Source organism: Aythya ferina (genome assembly GCF_964211825.1).
Source record: "Aythya ferina genome assembly, chromosome: 20".
Lineage (NCBI taxonomy): Eukaryota > Metazoa > Chordata > Aves > Anseriformes > Anatidae > Aythya > Aythya ferina.
The window spans coordinates 6,543,532-6,568,063 of NC_140318.1; the positions used below are offsets into that span (position 1 = coordinate 6,543,532).

General features: G+C 56.1%; 1 protein-coding gene across 6 annotated transcripts; it reads left to right on the forward strand.

Moving 5' to 3' along the window:
• Positions 1–182: 182 nt before the first annotated feature.
• On the forward strand, positions 183–23,067 carry SLC25A25 (solute carrier family 25 member 25). 6 transcript variants are annotated; one of them, XM_084494238.1, is made up of 11 exons: positions 183–527; positions 15,976–16,102; positions 16,191–16,278; positions 16,717–16,752; positions 17,050–17,161; positions 17,883–18,041; positions 18,757–18,909; positions 19,026–19,133; positions 19,380–19,547; positions 19,962–20,112; positions 20,562–23,067. In XM_084494238.1, the coding sequence occupies exons 1-11, from the start codon at positions 210–212 to the stop codon at positions 20,744–20,746; spliced, it is 1,605 nt and encodes a 534-aa protein (XP_084350364.1). In that variant the 5' UTR covers positions 183–209; the 3' UTR covers positions 20,747–23,067. The 6 variants fall into 6 exon arrangements, with proteins under 6 accessions (XP_084350364.1, XP_084350365.1, XP_084350366.1 ...); XM_084494240.1 differs by lacking the exon at positions 183–527 and adding an exon at positions 8,007–8,562; XM_084494242.1 differs by lacking the exon at positions 183–527 and adding an exon at positions 13,503–13,813.
• The last annotated feature ends 1,465 nt before the right edge of the window (positions 23,068–24,532 follow it).

Consider the following 24,532-nt stretch of genomic DNA (forward strand, 5'->3'; position numbering starts at 1 on the left):
ACGCCGGCTCGCGCGCGGCGCCGCGCTCCGATTGGCCGCGAGCCGGGAGGCAGCGCGTGCCGGCCCGACGTCAGCGCCGGGAACCTCTGCCATTGGGCGGCGGGGGGGCGTCACGTGGGGGCGGCGGCGCGTGGCGCGAAGGCGGAAGCGGCCGGCGGCTGGCGGCGGCGGAAGTGCCGCCATTTGGCGGCGGGGCGGGCGGCGGGAGGATGCCGGGGGCGCGGCGCTCGCTGGCGTCCCCCGTGGTGAGCGGCGTGCTCTGCCCCTGCGGCTCCCCGCGGGCCGCCGCCGCTCCCGGCACCGCTTCCGTGACCGACGGTGCTGCTGCTGGTGGTGGCGGCGGCTCCGGTGCCGGTCCCGGTGCCGGTCCCTGCGGGCGGGCGCTGTGCGAGGCCTCGGAGCAGGAGCGGCGGCTCCGGGCCCTGTTCCAGAAGCTGGACGTGAACCGCGACGGCGCCCTCTGCATCCACGACCTGGCCGTGGGGCTGGGCCGCCTCGGGCTGCACCGCACCGAGCTGGACCTGCTGGTGAGCGGGGGGCGGGGGACACCGGGGGGAGCGGCCGGGCCCGGTTTGTGCTCGGTAATCCCGTGTCAGTTTTTTTTTCTTCTTTTTTTTTTTTTTTTTCTTTTTGCCTTCAGGGGCTCAGAGCGTAGGCAGGAAGGTTTCTGGGGCCGTGCCGTTGGCACACGAACCCTACAAAGCTCCCCGCTGGGTGCTGGGCATCGGGAGCTGCCCCCTGCTGCGGGCACACAGCTCCCGGGGCTGCCTACGGGGGAGCCCCGGCTCTGGCCATAGGGACACGGCCCCGTTTTACCGTGCTCAGCGGGGTTGAGGTCCCCATGAGTCAGGAAGGAGCTTATCGGGGCCCATGTTATGGGTGCAGGGCCATAAAAGCGCTGCGTGTCCCGGGATGACTTCAGGGAGGGGAAGGGCTGCAGCCGGGCTGTGACCGGCAGGGAGCTTCTGAGGCAGAGAGGAAAACTGAAACGATGGCTCCTGCGCCCTCCCTGCCCTGGGAGCAGCGACCCCTTTGCTTGCCCTGACCGTCTGCATCCACCCTTCCCGAAGCTGCTGGCTCCCTTCTACCCGTGATCCCCCACCTTTTAGGTGTTGTCCCTTTCTAGTTGGCACCTTGCTGCTGCAGAGCGTGATACCTCTCGGGCAGCATGAGGATCCTGGGGGTGATTTCCTGCTGCTGCTTCTAAAATTGCCATGCTGTGGCAATTTGCTTCGGTGCCGAAACCCGATCGCCCCCCATCACACCCCATAAATCAGCCGTGCACACCCTGTGGCATGCCGGCCTGCTGCCCGAGGGTCTGGAGCCCTGGGGGCTGGCAGGAGGCAGTGCCCCAGAATGTTCTGTGCCCGTGTGCCGCTCTCAGTTCGCATTGCCTTCTCCTCCTGGGGACTTTACTCCATCCAGCCTGACACTTTCCAGGCTGGGAGGATGCACCATGAACCCAAATGCCTTTTCCTCCTCTGCTTCCCCTCCTGCTCCTTAGGAAGCGGCTGGGTAGAGAAACGGAGCTGGTGGGGGTATCAGAGCCCCCCCTGCAGCAGTGTGAGAGCTCCGGGTAGGGGCTGAACGCAGGGTTCGGAGCTCTGGGTTCCACTTGGGCACGTGAGAGCCAGCTGGAAAGCTTCCGCCCTGTGGCTTTTTTTAAAAAACTTCCTGTTTCCCAGGGACTTCTATTAAAAGCCGTTCCTTTGCCTTCCCCAGCCGGGCTCAGGGTGACAGTGTCATGTGGGTGGCTAACGCCACGTCGCAGTCAGGGCTGTGTAAGGTCGGGATGAAAATCTCTGATGGAGCAGACGTGGTGTTGGAGATGGGTTTGAGCACAAATCACACGGGCTGCTTGTGCTCAGTAACTCGCTCAGGGCCTCGGGTACCTCTCGCTTCTCCTCCCATGCAGGAGAACATTCGATAGGGGAGCTCCCTCCCCGTGCCTGAGGGACAGCAGGGGCAAACGCCAGCCCTGCGATGCCAGGTTAGTGCCAGCTGCGGGCGGCTGAGCTCTGTCAGCAGGCCAAGAGTCCTGGTGGCAGCAGCACCCGCTCTGGGCTGGCACTCTCAGAGCAAAGGAGCAATGTTCTGTCTCCCTCAGGCTCCCGGTTCTCACCCAGATAAAGCCCCGGGCCGTGTTCAGGAAGCTGCTGCCTTTTGTTCTGGGGTGGCCCTCGGTGGCAGGGAGAGAAGTCGGACCCAGATGTCCTTTGGGGTGGAATTTGCTTATGTAAACCATGTTTTTTTTTAAGGCTGTGCTGTTATCTTTAAGCCATTTGACAAATACCGCGTGCCAGATCTGTGAGGCTTCCAGAGAAACGCTTGTTTGTGCTGGGGCCAGGAAGCAACGCGCACACCTCACTGCCCGAGCGGGCAAACTGCTGTAAAGCATTGCTCATCTCCCTGCTCATCTCCCCTGCAGGGAGCACGAACCTGCCTCGGGAGCAGTTCATGTTCTTACTGCTCTCTGCCTCCCCTCCTGAAGACGTTTGTGTGGGTTTTTAGAACTGAAAATGTGTTCAGTGGGAGTAGGGGTCGTGCAGCCAGCACTGTGCCTCCTGCTCTGTGTCTGGAGACGGCGTGTTGCTAAAAACTGATGGATTTGGCCTCTCTGGTATCCTTGTTTCTCCCAGCCTCACCTTTGTGCCTCGCTCTCACCTTCCCAAAGGAAACTACCCCAGCTCTGCCCCAGTCCTTCTGCTGCCTTTCTCTGCCTGCTGTCCCCTCTCTGCTCTCCAGGCGCTGTCCAAACTCCCCCACAAGTCCTGGTTTCAGGTGTCCTGGAGGGGCATAACCCTGCTGCTGCGGGGTTTGGTTCCCCTCAGGCAGCTCTGAGGGCTTTGGTCTGGGGGCTGGCTCCTGGGCTCCTCCAGCTGGCAGGGAATGAATGTGGTGCCCCTGCTCTGTGCACTTGGACTCCGATGGATGGACTGAGAAGCGCTTTGTGTTACTGCGATTTTGTAAAGGTTAAATCTTATTTCTGATCAGTACTGTATCATCTCTCACGCCTTTATGTAATATTTCTTTTACACTCTTTATTTCTGCAACTATTTTACTCTCCAAGACTTGACCACTCCGTATCACGCTGTCTGTAATGTCCTAAAACCCTCAGCAGCTGTATGGGGTGGAGGCAGCAGGGACTTTCTGTGCCGTGCCTTCACCTGCTTCCCTCTGGCAGCTCTCTGGAGGCAGATAACCCGAGCTTTTATTGCGCTACAGGAGTTTGATTTAAAAAAAAATAAAAAATCAAAGCTCAGGTGGTGTTTGGTAATCCGGGCTGAAATCTCCCCCCGAGCTGTGTGCTCACGTCCAACACCTTCATGGTCTGTGCATCTCAGATCCTGCCGGGGTGGTTGAGGAGCTTGTGGCCAGGGCTCTGTAACCCCTCGGAGGGGCTGAGCCCCGCAGGGTCACAGGCACAGGAGTGAGGCCGTGTTACGGGCTGAGGTCCCAGCTGGTGGCCTCTCAGCCGCCCCTCTCCTGGCTAAGGGAACAAGTGGAGATGCCCTGAGCCGGTCTGAGAGCGGTTTCACCTCATGGTAATGACACCTTAAATACCTCCAGAGGTTTGGGGGTGGTGTGTGTTAAATCAGCCAGGAACGGGGTGCCTGCTGCCCGCGGGGAGCGGGGCTGGTGGCTCTGCGTGCTCTGAAACGCGGTGTGAGGAGAGCCCTGCTCCTGGGTGCTGGGGAAACACAGAGTGTAGCTCAATGCTTGTGCTGCAGATAACCCCCTGCGTCCGTGCTCAGGGCTGAGCCAGCTCCGTTTCAACCCAGGAGGTGTTGTAAAGACGTGGACGAACCCTTTGAACCCTTCACAACCCACCAGAGCACCAGGCGTGATGCCTGAGGTGAGGGAGGAGGACAGAGGCTGAGCCCTGCCGGGCGTGGAGGTGGCCCTGAGCTCCCCATCCCGACTGCTGCCATCACCCAGTGAGCCCCGGTGCTGCAGAGAGGTGCCCTGTGTCCCCGTGGGGCTGTGCCTGGGGGTGCTGCTCGCTCCAAATGCCTGCGGGGTCCCCGAGGTGCACTGAAACCCTGGAGCTGGTGCGAGGCAGCTGGTGCCCCGAGCTGGGCTGGTGCTGGGGCTTTGGCCTTTCCCTTGCAGCTCTGCACGGCGGTGTTTAATTACCCGGGCTGCCTTCCCTGGTGAGCAGCCTGAAACAGCCTGCTCCGAGCTGGGGCACTGCTGGTTGTCAGCTCGGGAGGGGAATAAATGGAATTACTGGGATAAGGGCAGGGAAACGAACCCAAAACTCGAGTGTACTTGGGGGTAGTTCGATTTTCCTCAAAGAACACCAGTCAGTGACAGCTCTGGCTGCGCAGCGTTGTGTTAGCACTGCCACGAGGACTGCCCTCCTGTTTGGGAGCCCCCATTCATGGCTGTGCCCCCAAATGTGGGACACCAGTACGCTTTGGTGACACCCCGGAGTTTGTCAGAGCGAGGCAGAGCAGTGGTGGCATCGCTGCCAGGGGCTCAGGACAGGGAGCTGTGCTCCGGGAGCGATTGCTGACCCCACCAGGCCCCGAGCTGCCCCGAGAGGCGCTGCCACACGGAGTTCGTGGCCCCGGAGGTGAGCAGGGGCTGGGTGACGTGGCCGTGGGGCCGTCACGGCTCAGCTGCTGCTTTCCTGCGGGGCTGTGCCCGCTGAGCCGTGGGGTGCAGGGAGAGGCCGAGTGACCGCCTCCCGAGCGCTGAGGGCGCCCTTCTGGCCCTCCCCGGGATGGGACACGGCCGTGGTGGATCCCTGAGCTCCCCCAGCGCTGTGCCTGTGCCCGGGTTCCTGCCTTTCGTCCTGCTGCTGGCCGGGCTCTGCCCCACCACCCCGATACGTGAGCGGGGCTGCCTGGTGCTGGGCAGCTTCAGTACTTGAGCAGCAGTGGCCAAGACGTTGCGGTTCCTCCAGCGCGCTGCCAGAAGCGCCGTGCAGGGCTCCTCTTGGCTCCCTTTCCTCTTTTCAAGTCCGTCAAGTCTCATCTTTCCCTAATTACGTAGGGAAAGACGAGAGGTGAGCGCGAGAGCGCTGCCAGCAGCATTCCTCGGGTGTCCCTGCTCGGGGGCGTCCCGGAGCTGCGTCACCGCGGGGTCACGCCAGGCCCCGGGGCAGCTCCCCTTGTGTGGGAGGCGAGGTTTGGCTGCTCCCCTTCCCTCTGCCCGGCTCTCTTTTCACCCTCCCTCCCGCATTTTTTCGGCGTGAGCTAGCTGTCTGCTGATCGGACGTGGGTTCCTGCTGGAAAAGGCTTCGTGCTCGCCCAGGAGCGGTGCAGAAGCCCTCTCAGAGCAGGCAGGGGCTGGGATTCGGCTCCTGCCCACTGCTGCCGGCCCTGAAAAACCCCAGGGCCCGCGGGAGACGTGGCAGGTACCAGGTGTGCAGGGTGGGATCGGAGAGGATCCAAAACACCTCGGGTTTGGCACCTACCAGGAGACCTCCCTTCGCCAGCCTGCAGCACGAGGCGAGCACTGTTCTAATGAAGCAAAACACGGCATCCTCCTGCTCTCTCCCTTCTCCTTTGTCTCCGTTTGGGTTTTATCACCGCCTTCTCCTCCCCACCCCAGGGCTGCACCTCGGTGGTGCAGGACAGTGGGGTCCCCAGGAGCCCTTCCCTCCCGAAAGCCCGACCCTGCCAGGGGTGAGGTAGGGAAAGGAGCTTTGGGACGGCCTCGGTTTGCAATTTCTAGAAAAAAAACATGAAGTTTTGTTCCCCTTCGTGCCGGCTCAGGCTGGACCTGCTGCGTTTGTGGCATCTTCTGTGCGTGAGCGCTCGGCCTCCTGGTGCCGGGGTGGTGCTGGTGTGCGGCTCCCCGGAGGAGAGCCTTGCCTGCAGCTGTCTCATCCCGCTGTTCCTGCCTTCATTGTTCTGACCTAATAACATTCCTCGCTTGGTAAAATAAATGCTTTTTTTTTTTTTTTTTTCCCAAATATGATTAGAAAAGTCTGTTCTCCAGGAGCTGGGGGAATTCCTCCGAGGTTTTCAGTAGCGAGGACAAAAGCCGAGGAAGAGTTGCCGAGTTCCTGCTGGAACTGCACCCTGAGCAAGTACTTTCTTGCACAGCTGACTGTTTACAGTGCATGGGCGAAGGCAGATGGGGTCCCTGCCATGCACACACCCCAACCAGCAGCTCGCCCAGCACGGAGGAGCCGAGCAGTGGTTCCCAGTGAGGTTTGCTGGCCTGGCAGGTCCTCGCACGGAGCTGCCCGGCACTGTGACCGCTGGCACAAGCCCAGTCCTGCTCGTGTGCCCTGCCCTCCGTGTCTCCGATCCTTCTGGTAGAGCTGTGTGCCTGCCTCCTCCCGACCCCGTCCGTGCCTGCAGTCGTTCCCCAGCGCTCTGCGTGTCCCGGCTGTGTCGGTGAGGCTGTGGGAGCGAGGTGAGCGCGGGGCTGATGGGGCTGCGGGAGCTGCCTGAAGCTCATGGCCACCAGGAGAGCTCCAGTTCGCTGCTGCTCATGGAGCTGTAGCCCCAGGTTGCTAAAAGTGGATTTTGAGGGACTGTGCCCAGCTCAGAGAATCTGCTTTGCTCCTCCTTTGGCTCAGCAGCATTAAAATGCTAAAACCCCACCTCAAAGGGCTGTGATTTGGGTCCACAGAAAGCAGTGTAACTTCTGTGCTGGCAGCAGCACCACGCAGACACCTCCCTACCTGCTGCTCCTGTCCCTGCTCGTGCCCCGTGTGGCTGCCTCTCTCTTCCCTTTTTGGTTCTGCCCCAGTGTGTGCCTTGAGGTTTAAAGTTAAAACCTCTCCGTGCTGTGTGTGGGCCTTGTGATTGAGCAGCATTTTTGTCTTGTTAGGTAACCCTGAAGCGCATTTGCAGAATTCTTTGTAATGTGAGTTCTTCTGCGTGCTCGTCCCTTTTTCCATTACTCAGGTTGCTTAAAGGAATTCAGCAGCAGCAAGTCCCCTAAAATGAGATGCTTTACATTCTTCCTCTCACATCTATTTGCAGATGGGCTGCTTAAAACTTGTGGTTCGTCCAGGTTTTGGGTTGTAGTTCTGTATCTGATGCCCGTAAAGCAAAACTCGCCTCCTGTTTGCCGCCGGCAAAGGTTAAAAACTGGAAATGGAGGTCGGGTGCGTGGTGAGGAGCTCGCCGAGCTGCTGTTGGGAGGCTTGGTGATGGGATGTGCAGTGTGCTGTGTTATTGGGGTACAGAAACGAGCTGTGCTTGTAGGGCAGCACTGTACTGCTCCGGGAGGCGAGGCACGCGGTGCCCTCCTTCTGCAGACACAGGAGGTGGGCAGGGATGGGGGCTGCCAAGGAGCTCCCTGCTACCCCAGCACAGACACGGCGTGCCCGGGGGGCTGGTGCTGCTCACGGGGGCTGTGGTGCAGCCCCACAGCAGCTCCAGGAGCTCCCAGGGGGATGTTTTGTGTTCTGGGCCACGCGCTGCTGGTGCTGCTTGTGCTGCCTGCGCTCTGTGCCCAGCTAATCCCTCGCTCATCACGCAGAGCCCCAGCCCGTTTGCTCGGCGGTGCCGTACCCACGGCGCGTCAGAGCGTGCTGGATAAGCGGCCACCCCGTGCCAGCAGGGCGCTGGGAGCCCGCTGGCAGGAGCACAATGCGGCACCAGCAGCTGTTGCGGTGATGGATGGCGCTCGGACAGACCCCGGGGAGACGGGGGGAGCAGCTCGAGGTCCGTTCAGCCACGGCTCCGGAGTCCCATCCTCTGCCCAGCCCCAGGAGCGGGTAGGTAACCCCTGTGCCCAGCCCTGAGCTGCCCCGGGGCCGCTCTGGCCGCTCTCCCTGCCCGCTGGGCGCGCTCCCCGCGGGTCCCCGCGCGCTCCCGGCCGCCTGCGCGCGCTGCCTGGCTCCGGAGCCCCGCGGCGCTGGGAGCGGCGATTGGCTGGGCGCTGCTGCAGTGGGGACGCAGCCCCGGTGCTCAGCCCTGCCGCTGGGATGCGCCTCGGCGCCTCTGAGAAGCCGGAGCCTTTCCGAAAAGCTCTTTTTTTTTTCTTTTTTTTTTTTTTTTCCCCCTAGCCCTCCTCCCGAGCGCGGCATCTCGGCTTTTCCGTGCAAAGCTCGGCATCTTGGCTTCTCCACGCCGCGGCTCCTTGCGCTTTGTCTGTTGCCACCAGATTTGTGAGGCTCTGGTACAATGAGCTGCTTGGCAGGCCAGGCACGACCGCGCTAGCAGCAATTTCCAAAGGCAGGAAGCGTCCGCAGGAGCCGGGCCCTGAGGAATCGGAGCCTGCAGAGCCGCCGGCTCGAACCTCCCGCTGGTGCCGTGCCCCTTCCCGTCCCCGGGGTGCTCGGTGGGGTGCTCAGCACCCTCGGCAGCGGGCGGCTGCGAGCCTGGGGGGCTTTCCCTGCCGGGGACGCTCGCCGCGGAGGCGATGCTGCAGAGCCTTTGGCGTTTTCTGTCTAGCTTCCTTCCCAGGGCCGTGTGCCAAGGTCCTGCAGCTGAAAAAGAGGATGAGGCCGGGAACGGCAGCCCGCTTCCAGGCCCCGGGGAGAAAGGGCCAAAGATGGTGGGGAAGCCCCAGGACAGAGGGACTGACCCCACTGAAAGGAGACCAACTATCCTACTGGTGGTTGGACCCGCAGAGCATTTTCCGAAGGTAACGGGACCTCCAGGGGCCTGCAGAGGGGTCGGCCAGGCCAGCGGGGAGCAGGGGGAGCGCGCAGGGACGAGCCGTGTGTGTGTGTGCTTGGGGAGGGGGTGGCAGCAGCGAGCGGGCCCAACGCGTGGGCTTGCCAGGAGGGAAAGGGGGGGGAGCAGGGGAACGGCTGCAAAGGGACGATGTAACCTTTCGGGTGTGATGCTCAAGGAGAAAAATACTTATAAAGGGAGGAGGGGGTCTGGGATCCTTGGTGGCTTGGAGGGCAGGGGGTGGTGACGCAGGTCAGTGACAGGAGGGGGACCCCAAAAGGTCCTGAAATCCTCGGGGGGTCGGTCTGGTAATTTGGCAACCCCCTGGAAACTGCAGAGAGCTGCCATGTGCTGAGTAACTGAGCACGGCCCGCAGCAGGCAGGGCTGGCCCCGGGGAGGGGGCCAAAATCTGTGGGGTCGGTGGGTGAGCGGGGGCTGTGGGGGCTGCGGGGGGCGTGCAGTTGGCGGCGGGTGAATGGCGAGGCTTTGTCTGGGGGGAGGTGAACAAAAGCGGCTCAGTTTCCTGCTGGCCTCGTACTATGAGGCTGGCTGCTGGCAGTTTGGGGTTATATGTGAGGGGGAGGGAAGGCCGGGGGGGCATCCTGTGGGGTTTGTGACCCGGCAGAGCCCCTGGGGGAGCCGGGGCTGGCTGCGGCGCGGAGGGGAGGCGGTGGGTGGCTGGCAGGATCCAGCTGGCTCGGTGAGGAAACGGGGCTGCTGCTGCCGGGCTTCTCCCCGAAATGGGCACTGAGCGGGCTGGGGGGGGCTGAACACCTCCTGCTGGGGCTGTGAGTGGGAGCGGGCAGGGGGTGTTCACATCCTGCCGAGCAGCAGCCACTCCCTGCCTCGGCCCCGCTGGGATATCTGCAGGGAGGAAGACTTCTGCCTTCATCCCTGCCGCCGGCAGCGAGCACCGCGCGCCTCCTCCAAATCCAGAGGCGTGTGCGCCTTGAGAAGAGGAGCGCTCCTGTGCGCAGAGGTTGGAGAAGGACAGAGGCTCAAAACAGATGAGGTTGTGATGAAAACCTGGAGAGAGCAGGGCTGCAAATCCCTCCGGTACCTGCCGAGGGAACAATGGCCCTTCAGTCAGCTGTCCGCACCTGCAGATGAGGTTTTCTCTGCAGTGGGGAGGGCGCTGACAGCGATCTCCTCTCGCCTCCGTGACCCTGAGAAACTTGGCTTTGTAGGAACCCTAAAATTGGCTAATGCAGGAGTGCCTGGAGGATAAGGCTGCGATAACGCGGAGTTACTGCCGCTTAGGAAGGAGCTGCCCATCTGCTGCGGGGCTGGGGCTGTGTAATTTTAGCCTGTCCTCCCTGCCCAGTAAAATACGGAGCAGAGCTGTCCTCGGGAGGATTATGCAGATGGGTTTTACCTTGCTGGGCAGCCAGCTCGTGCTGCGCCCAGCCACCGCGGCTCAGCTGACGGACAGCAGCTCGCGAGGCTCGCTCGTATATCTGTGCTCTGATTACCCGCCTGCAGTAGGGGTGTTGTAAAAAGTCCCTTAGGGGCAGGTTGTAAATCACCGCCAGCAGCCGGTGTCATGGGAGGGGTAAAGAAAATGTGGGGGACTCCTGGCTTCTGGCCTCTGCACGGCGCTGACCTTGGGGTAAGTGTCTTCGCCGCGTGCCGCTTTGTTTCCTGAGGGTGCCTGTAGCTGCTAACAGCACACACAGCACCGTGCTGGGCTTTCCGTGAGGAATTTGTGTGTCCATAAATGCCTGAGGGTGCTTCCCAGCCGTGGCTCCTCGATCCTCGCGTCGGTGGCAGCTCAGCTCCTTCACCAAAGGCTTTGACACGAGGTGTAGGAGAACCTAGGCGAAAACGCCGCCCCGAAAGGCGATGAGTTGGCTCTGGGGCGTGTGCGCAGGAGAGGCACGACCTGCCCTCCGTGTCACCGCCTGGACTTGTGACTTTGGAGCGGTGTTGTCAGCGCAGCGGGTCACCTTTCCCGCTGTCACCTCTCCTGGTGTGCTCACCCCTGTGCCACACAGCGTTTGTCTGCCTGCCCTGCCCCGGGCCTGGCCGACCGCTGCGCCGCGCTGCTCTGCGGGGTCTCTGCAATCATTAACTCCCCCCTCCGTCCGCTGTTTGTGCTCCGCGAGGACTTTCTGTACTGTACAATTAATTATCAGCTAACTTCCAGCAGGCAAAGCCCCGAGTCAGCAGGACCTCCTGCCATCCGCGGGCAGAGCGGGTCTCAGAGCTCGCCCCGAGAGCTCGTTGCCTCCGCAGGATGTTAGCCGTGCGGCTGTGACGCTCGCCGCCACTTGATATTTTTAGGGACTTTTTTTTTTTAGCCAAGTAAATTAAAAATCCAACGGCGTCGTCTCTGCTCCTTGTATGGCTGCGTCTGCCCATCCTCTGGGAGGTACCTCCTGGGGCTGCTGGAGGAAGCCAGCGGGGAGGCAGATGCCTGGGGGACTACAAATGACTTGGGGAGGGTAACGCCGACGTGGCAGCCCGTTGAGCTGCTAACACAACGTTTAAGCAAGGGCCAAATCCTATGAATAAACTGGAAAATGGATCGGTGGGTTCCTTGGTGAGAAGAAAAGTGAGTGTCTGGTGGAAGGAGCCCAGAGCCCTCTGCTGCTGCCTTAATTTGTGGGGTGACAGCTGGTGGTGATGGTGAGGGTGACTTGGCAGGGCTGGCTTGCCTTGCAGCCCTCAGCCCTGCCCTTGGCTCAATGGGCTGGAGACACAGCCCGTTTTTGGGGGATGCACTGCCCAGAGATCCCACATCTCAAGCCCTGGGACTCCGTGAGCGTTGGGGGGCTGCGTGGTGGCAGGGGGCAGCGAGCCCCTGCTCCTGGGGTGCAGGCAGCACGGATCCGGCAGCTCAGAGACCTGTCCGGCTGTTGGGTGCTTCCACACTTACCAGGGTGATTTTTAGGTGAAATCTAAGAACTGGTAAATGCTTTTTTTTAAACTCCCTTCATTATAAGCAGAGCTGCCGGTATAAGCTTAGTTTGTAATCTGCCTCTCCTTCTTAGCTCGCTGTCCTGTAATTAATACCCTGCATAAATCAGCTTTCTTAGCCTCGATACCCCTCTCCTTTCCTCTGACGTAGGTGGTAAGGCTTTCTTTCCTAAAATGTGCAGATTTTGCCTTTTGTTCTAGCTGCCAACTGGCGATGGAGTTTATTAGGGAAATCTGCATCACGTCGGCATGGCAACTGAGCCGCCAAGCGCCTGGAATAGTGATGCTTGGCGGCTCGGGGGAAGGCGTGCAGGGGATCTCGAGGCTCGGTGGGCAAATTTTGGGTTCTGTTTGGTCATTCAGCACCTGGCCCTGGGCTGGGAGGTCCCATGCGTGAAGTTGGGGCGCTGCTTGCAGCGAGATGCAGGGTGGGCAGCCTGGGGTGCGTGGTGGCATGCCTGTGGTGAGCTGCTGCAGCTGATCCCTAAGAGGATCGGGAGGCGCTGAGCAGATCCTGTTTTCGTGCAGAGACGTCAGCAGGGAGCAGGTTAAGCCCAGTTAGGTAACACAGCGGTGTCGGGGCAGGTGAGGTGCTGGGAAGCCCTCATGGGTCACGGCTCCCCGCGGCACCCCACGGCTGCGGGGCACGAGCTGTTAAGCTTTTCAGCAAAATAAACCAACAACAAACCTTGAAATAACCCCCAGATTAAATATCCTCACTTCGTGTCATGGACACGCCGCCCTGCAAACAGCTCCCGAATGCCCTTGGCTTTTTCCCCAAATCTAAAGAGCAAAACACCGCCGTGGCGGTGGGGAGGGCCCCCCGAGCATCAAGCTGCGAGGAGGGGAGCGCTGCCTGGACTTTGCCCCGGCCGGGAGATCTGTTTGAGCAGAGCAAACACAAGGAAACGGCGCTGTGCGAGCAGTGGTGCCTCGAGCACGGCCAGCACCAAGCGTCTGGGACCCTGCTCACCGGGTTTGGGTCCTCAGCGGGACAGCTTTATGGAGAGTTTCAAGATAGAAATGCAGTTTGTGTTTGTAACTCGTGCTCTGTAGTGGTGCTGGCAGTCAGTCGGTGTGTTCACTGCGGGGCCGGGCGATATCCTGGGCACCTGGCTGCAGGAAGCGCCCCCAAGCCTGTAATTAACACCTGCGGTAATTGCTGCCTGTGCCACGCTCCCCCTTGTCTGGCTGTGTTTGGGATGAAAGCTGGGGAAGTCACTCACCAAGTGGCAGAAACTGGGAAATGTTCTGCCCGGGCCACTTTTCGTTATGGAGCACAACCGAGTGCCTCGGGGCCGGGGGAGGCCGGGCAGCTCCTGGCTGCTGGGGGAGCCGTGCTGGGAGCAGTGGGGTGCTGGAAGCCTGCCCGTGCTCCGGGAGGTTTGCTGGGCAATGCCCTTCATCGCTGCCTCCGTCAGGGTGCTGGTGTCTGGGGAAATCTCCCTGCCAAAGCCACTGCGCTCGGGCACAGCAGAGGAGCTGCTATAACAGTGGGATTTGAGGCTTTTGCTCGAGGTGGGCATCCCAAATGCGATGTGAAAGCGACAAGTGGCTGGGACACTGCTTCTTACTGGCTTTTGGAGGAAGTAATTTGGGGAGGTAGCGTCAGTGCTGCTGGGAGAGGTGGTGATGGAGCCCGGATCCCGCAGTGCTGGGCGTGCAGGTCCCTGGTGTTACACAGCAGGGTCGGGAAGGAGCAATGGGGTGGATGGAGCAGCAGGCGAGTGCCGCGGGTGTTGGCTGAAGCCTCCTGGTTGAGAGGAGACACCCAGCAAGAGTTAACCGCGGCGAGGAGTGATGCAAGGCTCTGGGCGTACTGGGAGCGGGCTGGGAGTGTACTGGGAGGCTGGTGCCAGCGGCGGAGCCTTCGTGGGAGGCTGCTGGCTGTGACGAGTGTGCCGGGGCCGCTGCCGCTTCCCTTTTAAGTAGAAGGGCAGGGCTTGAGCAGCCAGTCCCACCCGAGCCGGGGCGCTCATAGGCGCGTGGCGTGGGGCTCGCCGGCATTTCCTTCCCACCGCGCTGAGCTCAGCTCACAGGGCTCAGGGCTCAGGGCTCGGGGCTCAGGGCTCGCCTTCCCTTTGCTTCTCGTCCCTTCTCGCCCGTCGGAGCAGGGCAGCCGAGGCTCCGGCTCAGGACCATGCTCTGCCTCTGCCTGTACGTGCCGCTGCTGGGGCAGGAGCAGGCGGAGTTCGAGTACTTTGAGTCCAAGGGGCTGCCGGCCGAGCTCAAATCCATCTTCCGCCTCAGCCTCTTCATCCCCTCGCAGGAGTTCTCCACCTACCGCCAGTGGAAGCAGGTAGGGCCGTGGCTGGGTGCTGCCGGGGGGCTCGGACAGCCCCGAGTGGCTGCTCAAGGGGAGGAGAAGCTCGTTAGGGCCCCGCTGTAATTTTGGGGCACGGCCACGTGTCCCGGAGCAGTGCGGGTGGGCTCCTGGGTTCTTGTGCCTTAATTCCGGTAGGAGCCCCGTGCCTCTCAGGCTACTGAAACCAGTTGGTGTGACGCAATTTAAATAGTTTTTTTTTTTTTTCAAGCTGCGGCTTCCTCTGCTCTAATTAAAGGCCGCACATCCTCTTCCTTTTCCTCCTGCGTGCTGCCGGCTCTGCCCCGTGTCCCTGAGCCCTGCCTGCTGCCGCAGCAGCCATGTGCTGCTGAGCGGGGAGCTTGTGCAGGAGCGCTTCTCTCCCTGCTCACGGCAGATTTGGGGACTGCCGAGCGCTCTGCTTGGCTCCATCTCGCAGCCCGTGCTTCCAGCTGGCTGCTGCTGGCAGCGTTTTCACCCCCAAGCTCTCAAGAGCATGGGCAGCCGGCGGTGGGGCTGCTTTTGGGGCAGCCACCAACCCGGCTGTGGGATGCGTGGGGTCCTGAGCACGCCGCAGGGCCACGTGCTGTGTGGGTGGCTGTGCAACGCAGCCGGGGAGCGGCTCTGCCTGCCCCATCGCTTCCCTGCCGGTACAGCAAGGAGCTGCAGGCAGCTTTTTGTTCATAGAGGACGGCGAGTTGCACAGTCCCATCTCTGTGCTGTCCCCGAATTATTCGTGGCTGCCAGCTGGCCGGGGTTAGGCTCAGGGGGAAGCCCCGGTTCAGCTGTCGGGGTGGCTGCAGCATGTGAGAGGGGTTGGGCTATCTATAGCCCAGAGCTGGCTGCCGAGCCGGGCCTGAACTTTCCGTCAGGCATGTGATAAGTGGCAGGTTAGCAAGGCTGGGCACGCCTCAAAGGTCAGCGCGGCTGGGATGGCACTTTCTTATTTAAAGCTCCTAAATGATTAGGGGTAATCCTCACAGCATTAGGGCCGCAATGACAGGACACGGCAGGGCAAGGGGAAGGTGGGATTTTCATAGGGAAGTGTTCAGCATTGAAATTATCTTAAAATAGCAGTGAAATCAAAACTTGGCTAATGGAGACCTGTGTCCAGAGGCTGGGGAAATAGCACCAGGAGCTTAGGTTTCTCCGTTACCTCTGAAGCCTAAATATTGAACAAAATCCTGGCAAACGGGGTCAGCCTGGTGCTGGGTCGTGGTTCAGAGCCTCCTTAACAACCCGCCTGCCGCTCACACAAGTGGTACCAGGGTTACAACCGAAATACAGGCGACGCAGTGGGCGGAATCACGCACCGCTTTGTGTCGCTCACTGACTCACGTTGGGGAGGGCTGTCAAAGGCAAGTGACTGAGCGAGAAGGGAAATGGGAACTCCCTGAGCCACATTCCTGCAGCCTGGAGATCACCTCTCCTGTCAACAAGGAGCCACGTGCCCCTAGGTAGGACAGTTCATCTGCTCTTGCCCCATGCTGGAATGAGTTAATTCATCATTCGCCTTGTCCTAGATGTCTGACACCACCTGATCTGGATTCTAGCTTTGCCCTACTAAGAACCTTTCCTCGTTCCTTATGCTTCTCAGGGAAACTTGTACAATTAAAGCACGTAGCTCCGGGGTACTGAAACCAGTTCGGAGGGGTTTTTATCTTTGGCCGTGTCCACTAGAGCTGGGCAGGCTCTTTCTGGTCGGAGTCGGTTCTTGCCAGAGGTGGCTTACTTCTCTAAGTATCGTATTAGGCATGAAATTCCTTCTCCTGCTGACTTTATTATTACTGAACTTTGGTGATTTTATGCAAATCTGGTTGCCTCACACTTAATCCCCGTGGAAGCTCCTGAGCTGTCACGCAGGATGTTAATCAAGATGTTGGGCTGAGATGAGATACCTGATAGTAGCAGAGTATCCCCAGTAAAAGCATGAGGCATTCCATTTGCGTAACTAACTTTGGAAGAGGGTTGCCTGGAAGCAGGTGACTTTTAAACGCTTCGCTCAGATTTCTTTGAGGAACTTTCATAATTCTGTCAGCTGCTTTCGGAGGGGGAAAGGCCAAAGTCATGTGGGAAATAGCATTTGGATATGGTGCAAGAAGGGGCAGATCTGAGCAAACAAAGGAGCTGACGGTTTTTGGATTTTGTCTTCTGAACAGAAAATTGTGAAGGCTGGAGACAAGGACCTGGATGGGCAGCTGGATTTTGAGGAATTTGTTCACTATCTCCAAGACCATGAGAAGAAACTGAGACTGGTCTTCAAGAGTTTGGACAAGAAGAACGATGGTAAGTGCCTTTCTCTTGCTCACCAATAGACTGTTGCTTGCTGCAGCTGGTCACAAACGTACTTGAGCTCACGGCCTTATCTTTGCAGGCCGTATCGATGCTCAGGAGATTGTACAGTCCCTTCGGGACCTGGGAGTCAAGATCTCTGAACAGCAGGCTGAGAAAATACTGAAGAGGTAAGGAGTCAGCTGGTTCTTCTGTCCTGAACGTGAAATCTTCATGTTGAGAGAAGGAAACCTCTGTCTCTGTACCCCGTACATACTTTCTGGTCACGTCAGCTCCTCCCTTTTTGCCCAGTACTTTTCTTTTTGATTTTTTTTCAACGAATTAACACTTTAAATGCTGTAATGTGTTATGGGCAGTGACTGTTAGAACCTCTTTTCTTGCTGGCCTGTTGTGGGGAAGGGCTTGCACCTGAGCTGGTTTGCATTCCTGTCTGCCTGTCCTGCTACCCTGAGCTTGCTGCTTTGGAGAGGGGCTGTGCAGTTGCTCTTCAGAAATGCTGAGTGCGTTTTGCATGTGGCACTAACATGTTAACAACCACTTATCTGTGCTGTTTTTTTCCTCTTTCTTTCCTCTGCAACCTTCCCTCTGTCTGTTTGCCTGTGTGTCAGAATAAGGACGGGACACTTCTGGGGTCCTGTCACCTAGTAAGTATTTTCTTCCCTTCAGTTGGGAAACTAGCTGGACTTGCTTTGGTAGGAGGGGGTTCAGCAACTTCCGTGGTTCAGTTAGAGGGGAAGGAGGGGAGAAGAAGGGAGACTGCTTCTATCTCTGCAGTGTTTGGTGAAGAGATTTCCTAGCTTTGTCTTGTGTCTCTTTGGAAGTCTTTCAGCAGTTGCTTTGCAAAGCTTTTTCTGGCGTAGGCCTGAGTAATCAAAGGGAAGGGGAGGAGGAATCTGTCACCCAGTGGGAGTCTGTGCTCATCTAATGATAAATCTTTTTAGCATGGATAAAAATGGGACGATGACAATTGACTGGAACGAGTGGCGAGACTATCACCTGCTGCACCCGGTGGAGAACATTCCTGAAATCATCCTGTACTGGAAGCACTCCACGGTAAGAAAGGCTTCCCCCACAGCAGGTCTTGGTCTTTCCCCAGGTTCTCAGTCAAAGCCATGACCCCCAGGAGATGCAATCAGCAGTCTCTATCATTTTCTTTATGGTTCAGTAGCTGCCTGGAAGCCAGTTGCTTCCTGTTCTGTCCTCTTATCTTGCCACCCGTCACAGGCGCTATTTCTGGAGCCTCTGGCACAGGTGATAACTACTTTCTGCAAGATGAGTGTGTTTGCTTGGCTTCTACCTCTGAGAGCTTGTACCGGTGGCCAGCTCCTGCTAGTTCAGAACTCATTAAGAGGAGGAACTGATGTGACAGGCAGCCGTGCTTCCTGGAGATATTTCAGTGTGTGTAAATAGCGTGTAACGAGATTAAACTGGCTGTGAGCTGTGAAGGTTGAAGTGAGGCTCAGCTTTTTCCCTACGCAGTTGCCCGCAGTGGATCATTTTGTTCCGTATCCTGATCCACGGCACCTTAATGCAGACAAATGTTTAGCAATTCCCAGCTCCCCAGACAGAAGCCTTGTAAATGTAAGGTACCCTTGGACATGCTCTGGTGCTGGCAGTCCCGCTGGTCAGACACAACAGTTAATGGTTACAGATAAGCTGCTGACTCGGAGTGAGCATATTCATTGCTTCAACACTTAGCACTGATAAAGAGCAATAAAACTTTGGCAAGATTGCCAGCTGATAAAATGTTTCTCAACACCTTACATTTTTGCAGATCTTTGATGTCGGAGAGAATTTGACCGTCCCTGATGAGTTCACAGTGGAAGAGAGGCAAACGGGGATGTGGTGGAGACATCTGGTTGCAGGTGGAGGTGCAGGTGCCGTGTCCAGAACCTGTACAGCTCCCTTGGACCGCTTGAAAGTGCTCATGCAGGTATGATGGAACAATCCCAGTTTGTTTGAATAGCCAGGCTGATTCCTCTAATATTCCTGCCAAAGTGATGCCGAGGAGACAATAATAATGATCATGAACAGTATGGCACTCTGACTGGCATCAATCCTTTTGCTCCTGTATTAGCATTTTAGAAATCTTTTTGGGTTATTTGAATGATCAAAGTCATGTCAGCAAGTAATTCCTCACTGTCCAGAAGAGAGAGATTTCAGGAGGTAGATGTGAAAACTGTCAATAGTTGGAGAGCTCTGTCGCTTAGATTTTGGTGAAGCAGGTTCAAGTTGTTTTCCCACGGGAGTTGAAATGATTGTGGGGATCCGCAGGCGGAGCTGGCATCCTGTGCAAGTGTTATGTGTTATAAAGGCATTGCTAAAACATAATTTTTAGCTTGCACCTGCTTTTAAGCCAGCTGAGAAGTCTGTTCTGTGTAGCTGGCCCTGTTCTAGGTATGGGAGTTGTCTGTTTAACCCTTCCCCCCATTCTGAAAAGGAGATATTGATTAGATTCATTAGCTAACATTGGACTTTTCGAAAAGGAAGAGAAGCTTGCTTTTCTATTGTAGAAGTTATTTGGAAGGGATTAAAGCCTTGGCAAATCTCTGGGTAAATAAAAAAGTGCCCTTTTGTCCCTGGATTACGGAAGAACGTAACGCTGTCGTAATCAGGCCTGGAGCTAATCCAAGCTCGCTCTCTTCCAGGTTCATGCCTCCCGCAGCAACAACATGTGCATTATTGGCGGTTTTACCCAAATGATCCGAGAGGGTGGACCAAGGTCACTGTGGCGGGGGAATGGCATCAACGTGCTGAAGATTGCACCGGAATCTGCCATTAAGTTCATGGCCTATGAGCAGGTGAGTAAAAGAGCGCAGAGGAGTCTGGCTGCAGAGGGGTCTGTGGAAGGACAGGATGAAAAAAGAGCAGCTGGGATAGTTGGTGAGCCTCAATCCTTTCTTTTTGGCTTCTGCAGATCAAGCGGTTCATCGGCACCGACCAAGAAATGCTGAGGATTCACGAGCGGCTGTTGGCTGGCTCTCTGGCTGGGGCCATTGCGCAGAGCAGCATCTACCCGATGGAGGTGAGGCCATGGGGCTGCCGGCCCAGCCCACGCAGGGTGGCAGCGAGGTGCTGAGACGAGAGCTTATCGTGGAGCTGGTGTTCTGCCCTTATCTCTGAGAACTCCTTAGTTAAGCTGGTGCCAAGTAATACTGCTCACATGATGCGTGCTCTAGTCCTGAACATCCTGCTCCCGAGAATGACGTTGCGTGTTTTTCTCCTGTTGGTTCTCCTGTGGGTCTTCATGGCATTTATTCCTGTCTTCTAGGTTCTGAAAACACGGATGGCTCTAAGAAAGACGGGACAATATTCAGGCATGTTGGACTGTGCCAAAAACATCCTTTCCAAGGAAGGAATGGCTGCCTTCTACAAAGGCTACATCCCCAACATGCTAGGAATCATTCCATATGCTGGTATTGACCTGGCAGTCTATGAGGTATGGAGCCTTTAACTCTTTTGTAGGGTTGGGCTACTTTAGCTTTATTACTGTCAGACCTCTCAGTCACTACAGGATTTTAAATAACTTTTCAAGGCTTTCCTAATCAGCCTTAGGGGGCGGTACAGGTGGATTTTTACTCAAAATGGCCTAAATGACAATGCAGTACAAGAATCCTGCTTTCATAGTTGGCATCATGCATGATTCCTTCTTTTTTGGAGAGAATTGCAGCAGAAAATTGAAGGAGGGTTTTTTCCTCGGCCCCTAAAGTAGCAGTAGCTCAAAAAAAATAAAATACCCGAGAAGCCTGGTTGAAATTGCACACATTTCCCTGGGCCTTTATGCCAGATCTTTTATATAACTTGATACTCTTGATTGCTTCTTCACTGCTAACATCTAGCTTGTTCCTTCCAGACACTAAAAAATGCCTGGTTGCAACGCTACGCTGTCAACAGTGCTGACCCTGGAGTCTTTGTTCTCTTGGCTTGTGGCACCATTTCCAGTACCTGCGGACAGCTCGCCAGTTACCCACTGGCTCTTGTGAGGACACGCATGCAGGCCCAAGGTGAGAACTTCGGGGAACTCTGTAGTAGTGTGTGAACTGCTGCCATGGTCTCTGGGCAGGGTAAAGGTCTGCTGGTGCAAACATTGCAAAAACAGCCTTAACTAGCCCGTGCAGCTGAGCAATAGGCTATTTGCCATGCTGCAAGAGGACAGTGGACTTTGTTCTGCCCTTAGCACCTCGTGTCAAGCACCTCCAGGACAGAGCAGTTCTGTTTTGCTCACGTTAGGAACTGGGGCTAAGGGCATTGGCAGAGCAGTTTGGGAAAAAGGCTGTGATGCGTGGCACAGCCACGGCTTGCTGAGAAGTTAGGTGCTGTCCTCCCTAAAGCACCTTTGGTCTGTGAACATCCACAGGAAGCGCGTGACTCAGAACTGCTCTCTGAGACAGGGGTTATCTTAGTGTTTTAATGACGTAGGCTGCATGACTTACTGGGTCTTTTCGTGTTGCAGCTTCTGTGGAGGGTGCTCCTGAAGTGACGATGCGGGGACTGTTCAAACACATTCTGAAGACAGAGGGAGCATTTGGTCTGTACCGGGGTCTGGCCCCGAACTTTATGAAGGTGATCCCGGCCGTAAGCATCAGCTACGTGGTGTATGAAAACTTGAAGATGACTCTGGGTGTGCAGTCACGGTGACCAGGAGATGCTGAGGACTTTGAACTCTGAAATCTTGGGGTGTAATCCCAAGACGTATAGCCATCTCTCATTCTGTGAATGTGTCGACACTAAGCTGACTAAGCAAAGCTGTGAAATCTCAGATAGTTTGTGAGTCAGTAAGGGGAGGGGAGCATCTGGTGTCCTTTGCCATCTTGCTACTCAGAGCTCTACGTAAACCATCAGGTGGTCCGTTTTGTTGGGCCTTTTGGGAGACCGGGAGCTGAACTCCTGGCACAATCCTAAGGCGTGAGTTGCTGAGATCAAAGTAGCAAAGATTCGGGGAACAGTCTGCTTTCAGCATATGACATGTACGGAGCTGTATGCCTGCAGATGAGCACCTTCTGACTTGCTGAAAGAGCTTCTTTTTCCATTCAGTTGTTTAACTTCCTACCTGTTGTTTAAATTTGTACAAACCTTGTGTAGGAGCTGCTGCCTCACCAGGCTTGTCATTATGTTTACATATATTCCTTTGGGTAGGAGACATTCATGTTCTGCTTCCAAGACTTGACATGAAATGTAACTTTGAACTATACTGGTTTTGAGGGCTGGTGGGCAGTGGTTTATCCGGTCAGGCTGAATGTTACTTAGGCCAGCCTGATGAAGGATTAGGATTATTTATTTTTGATAGGTTTAAGTGTGTCTCATAAATCCACTAACAAGATGCACTTACTAACAGAAGCAGCAGACTAGAGCCTGCATGCCTGTATCCTTTGCATGCCGGGATTGGCTTGTCTTATACTCAGCAGGGGCTTGGAAAGGGGAAGGCTTGAGAGTCCTCGGTGGACCGGCACCTTGATGCATGGCTTTAGTGAATAAATGACAATACTTCACAGCTCCTGTGCAGCTGTGCTCCCAGCACGACAAGAGAGCCCCTGTGCAGCATCGCATGGACCTCTGAATTCCATTCTGCCTGGTGCCAAGGGTAGCTGATGGACCTTTCCAAACCCAGTGCCTACGCTGCTATCTATCTCTTTAGACCTCTTTGTAGATTGATGTTCAGGTTTGCATTAGCGGGATGGAGTCCCCGAGCCAGAAGAGTCTGTTGTGGGAAGGGGTGTTAGGGAGAGGGGCTGGTTGTCACTGGGAGAGGTGAGCTTTCAGTCCCGAGGACACGCTTGCTTTTCTTTCAAAGGGTGCTTTTCATAAGGCTAAGGGAAAGAGCTGGCTTTAAAATTTCTCTGCATTATGGGCTACTTTAGTTGATAGGATCTGGCTTCTGAGGCCTGGGAGATCCTCATCCAACTTTTCGTTTTGGGCAAGATGGACCAGCGTTGCATTCCACTGTTTTACTGCTTAAAGCATATTTATTTTGTATTTATTTGAACAGAGTTATGTCAGACTATTTTTATAGACTTGTTTAAATATTGTTACTGTGCTTGTATTTCTCCTGTTTTAAAAAGTTCTCTATTTGTTCTCGTACATCACACAGCTGAGTCGTGGGAAGGACACTGAAGTCACTAGCGTACCTTCCCTGTGGGGCTTGAGCTGCCTTTCCCCAGTCCGGGGTTGTTGCTGGAGGACCTCAGCCCAGAGAAATTCTGTAGCAGGATGCCATAAGAGAGAAGGGAGCTGGTGAAGAAGCAGGGATGAGGGCAGAGGGTGCACCGCGAGGCCTGCCTTATTTCGGAATTGCCTCTGTGCACGGCTGAAGGGGTTTTGGGTGGATGGCTGAAGTTGGGAAGTAGAAGGTCTGTGCATGTTGGGTGTCACAACAGCTAATCGAGAGCGATCTTGGGGAATCTTTAAGTAAAAGGGGAGGGGGGGAGAAATCTCAGGGACTAAAGAAAACACAAGTTTCTAGAGAGATGGGAGGAAACTTGCCCATGGACCCAAGCTGCTGCAGTTCTGCTTTGAGGCTGAATCAGCAGATCCTGCTGCTGAGCCACTGCTCTCTACGTGCAAATGGACACTGGGGAGAAGTGCCTGAGAAGTCAGAAAAGGATCTGTTAGCACTCAGCAGCTGCTTTTCTGCTGACAGACTTCATGGAGAGCCTTCCAGGTGAGGCTCTCTGCCTTGGTTATCCAGTGCTGTCAGTAGTTAGCCACGTGGGAATCTAAGCGGTCTGGATTAGTGATAAGATTTTTTCCCACCCCCCCTCTTTTTTTTTGAGATCTATTGTAAATTTTGCAGTGGCTCCTTCCTACCAGTGTGGCCTAATGGAAATATGAATATCAGAATGCAAAAATCAATGCAAAATGACAACCATCTTTGTAGCTGTAACCACAAATTGTTAATATGCAAATCTAACTCGGATCCTTCATGTAGGGAACAGTCTGCTAATAAAGGTCTGTCAAAGAGATGCCATGTGTCTGTCTCTTTCTTGATCTGGCTTATTGGTGGTCTGTGGCCAGACTAGGATGGCTTTTACCAAGGATGGTGATGCTGGGAATGGTTCTCCCTACAAGGACCTGGGAGAAAAGAATTCTTAAAGGGAGAAAAGAGCAAAAATGAGATCAAAAGTAATGGTGGATGTAATGGCTCAGAAACGCTTGGATATGGTTGGCTTAGCTCTGAGTGCTGCTGGACGTTTTCCTCATCTGTTCATTGTCCATAACTTGTTCAGAGAAGTGAGAGTCCTGGAAAATCTGGAAACTCTGCAGTCTAAATAATGCCCCTGAAGGAACAAAGGAACCTTGAAGGACTTTTAAGGTTTTCAAAAGTTTTTTTTTTTTTCCAATTTCTGTCTAAAACAACAACAATAAAACTGAGCTATTGAAGGTTCCAGAAAACAGCTAAATCAGAGGGCACGTGCACTACCAGCAAACAGAACTCTCCGTGGGGACCACACTGGGGTTGGTTTTTATGTCTCTGACTGTATGTCTCTGACTGTCATTCAAGGCTTTTATTCATCTATAACTCTACTTATAAAGCCTTGGCCCTTGCAATCTGAGGAGCTGCTTTCCAGCAGCGTCAGCTCTGCTCAGCTGAAGACATCGCAGCCTTCACTGCCCCGCAGCTCTCAAGGCTGCTGGCAGCACCCATCTCTGCTGTCCTCTCCTGCCCTTCCATGGCTGGCTCTGAGGTGTGGGGTGTTAAGATTTTGCCACAAACTGATAAAGGTGCTGGAAGCAAAGGCTGGCAGGTACCTGTGCCCTGAGACCCCGAGGGAACGTGCTGATTTCACTCTGTAAAACCCAGTTTTGCTTTTTGCTACAAGAAATTGGGCCAGAAGCCTGAGTGAAATGCTCCCCAGCATGCGCTGCCTTGCAGGGTAAAGGCACCCTGGTGGCACTGCAGAGGGGCAGGGCTCCTCGCTGTGTGCCAGCAGCTCATCCTTTTCCTCCTTTTTAAGGCAGAGATATTTTCAGTGCTTAATTACTAGGTTAGAGCTGAGACTGAATTACCTCCCAGCCATGCAGCAACCACGAGTGCTTTTTTTAACCTTCCCTTAGTGTCACAGGCATGGAGCAGCAGCACTGTGCTCCCCTGGGTGAAGATGGAGGCGTGGGGTGTCTGTCAGCACCATACCCCGGCACCGTGCTGAATTTACGGGGATGTGAGGAATTGTGCCCTTTTTCTGGGGAGGAATCAAAATCCTGCAGGCCTGGATTAGCAGCCCCAGCTCCACCAGTGTCACCACAGCCGAGCATGCTGTGGGTGAAGGCTGGGGAGCTCCAGCCTGGCCCGAAGGGATAAGAGGGAAGGGCAGCAGCAGCTGGGCTCGTTTTGGGCAAGATGGACCAGCTCTGGCAGGAGTTAGGGGCTGCTTCCAGCTAAGCCCCATCTTCCTCTCGGCCCGCAGGTTGAGAAGTTTCTGGCCTCAC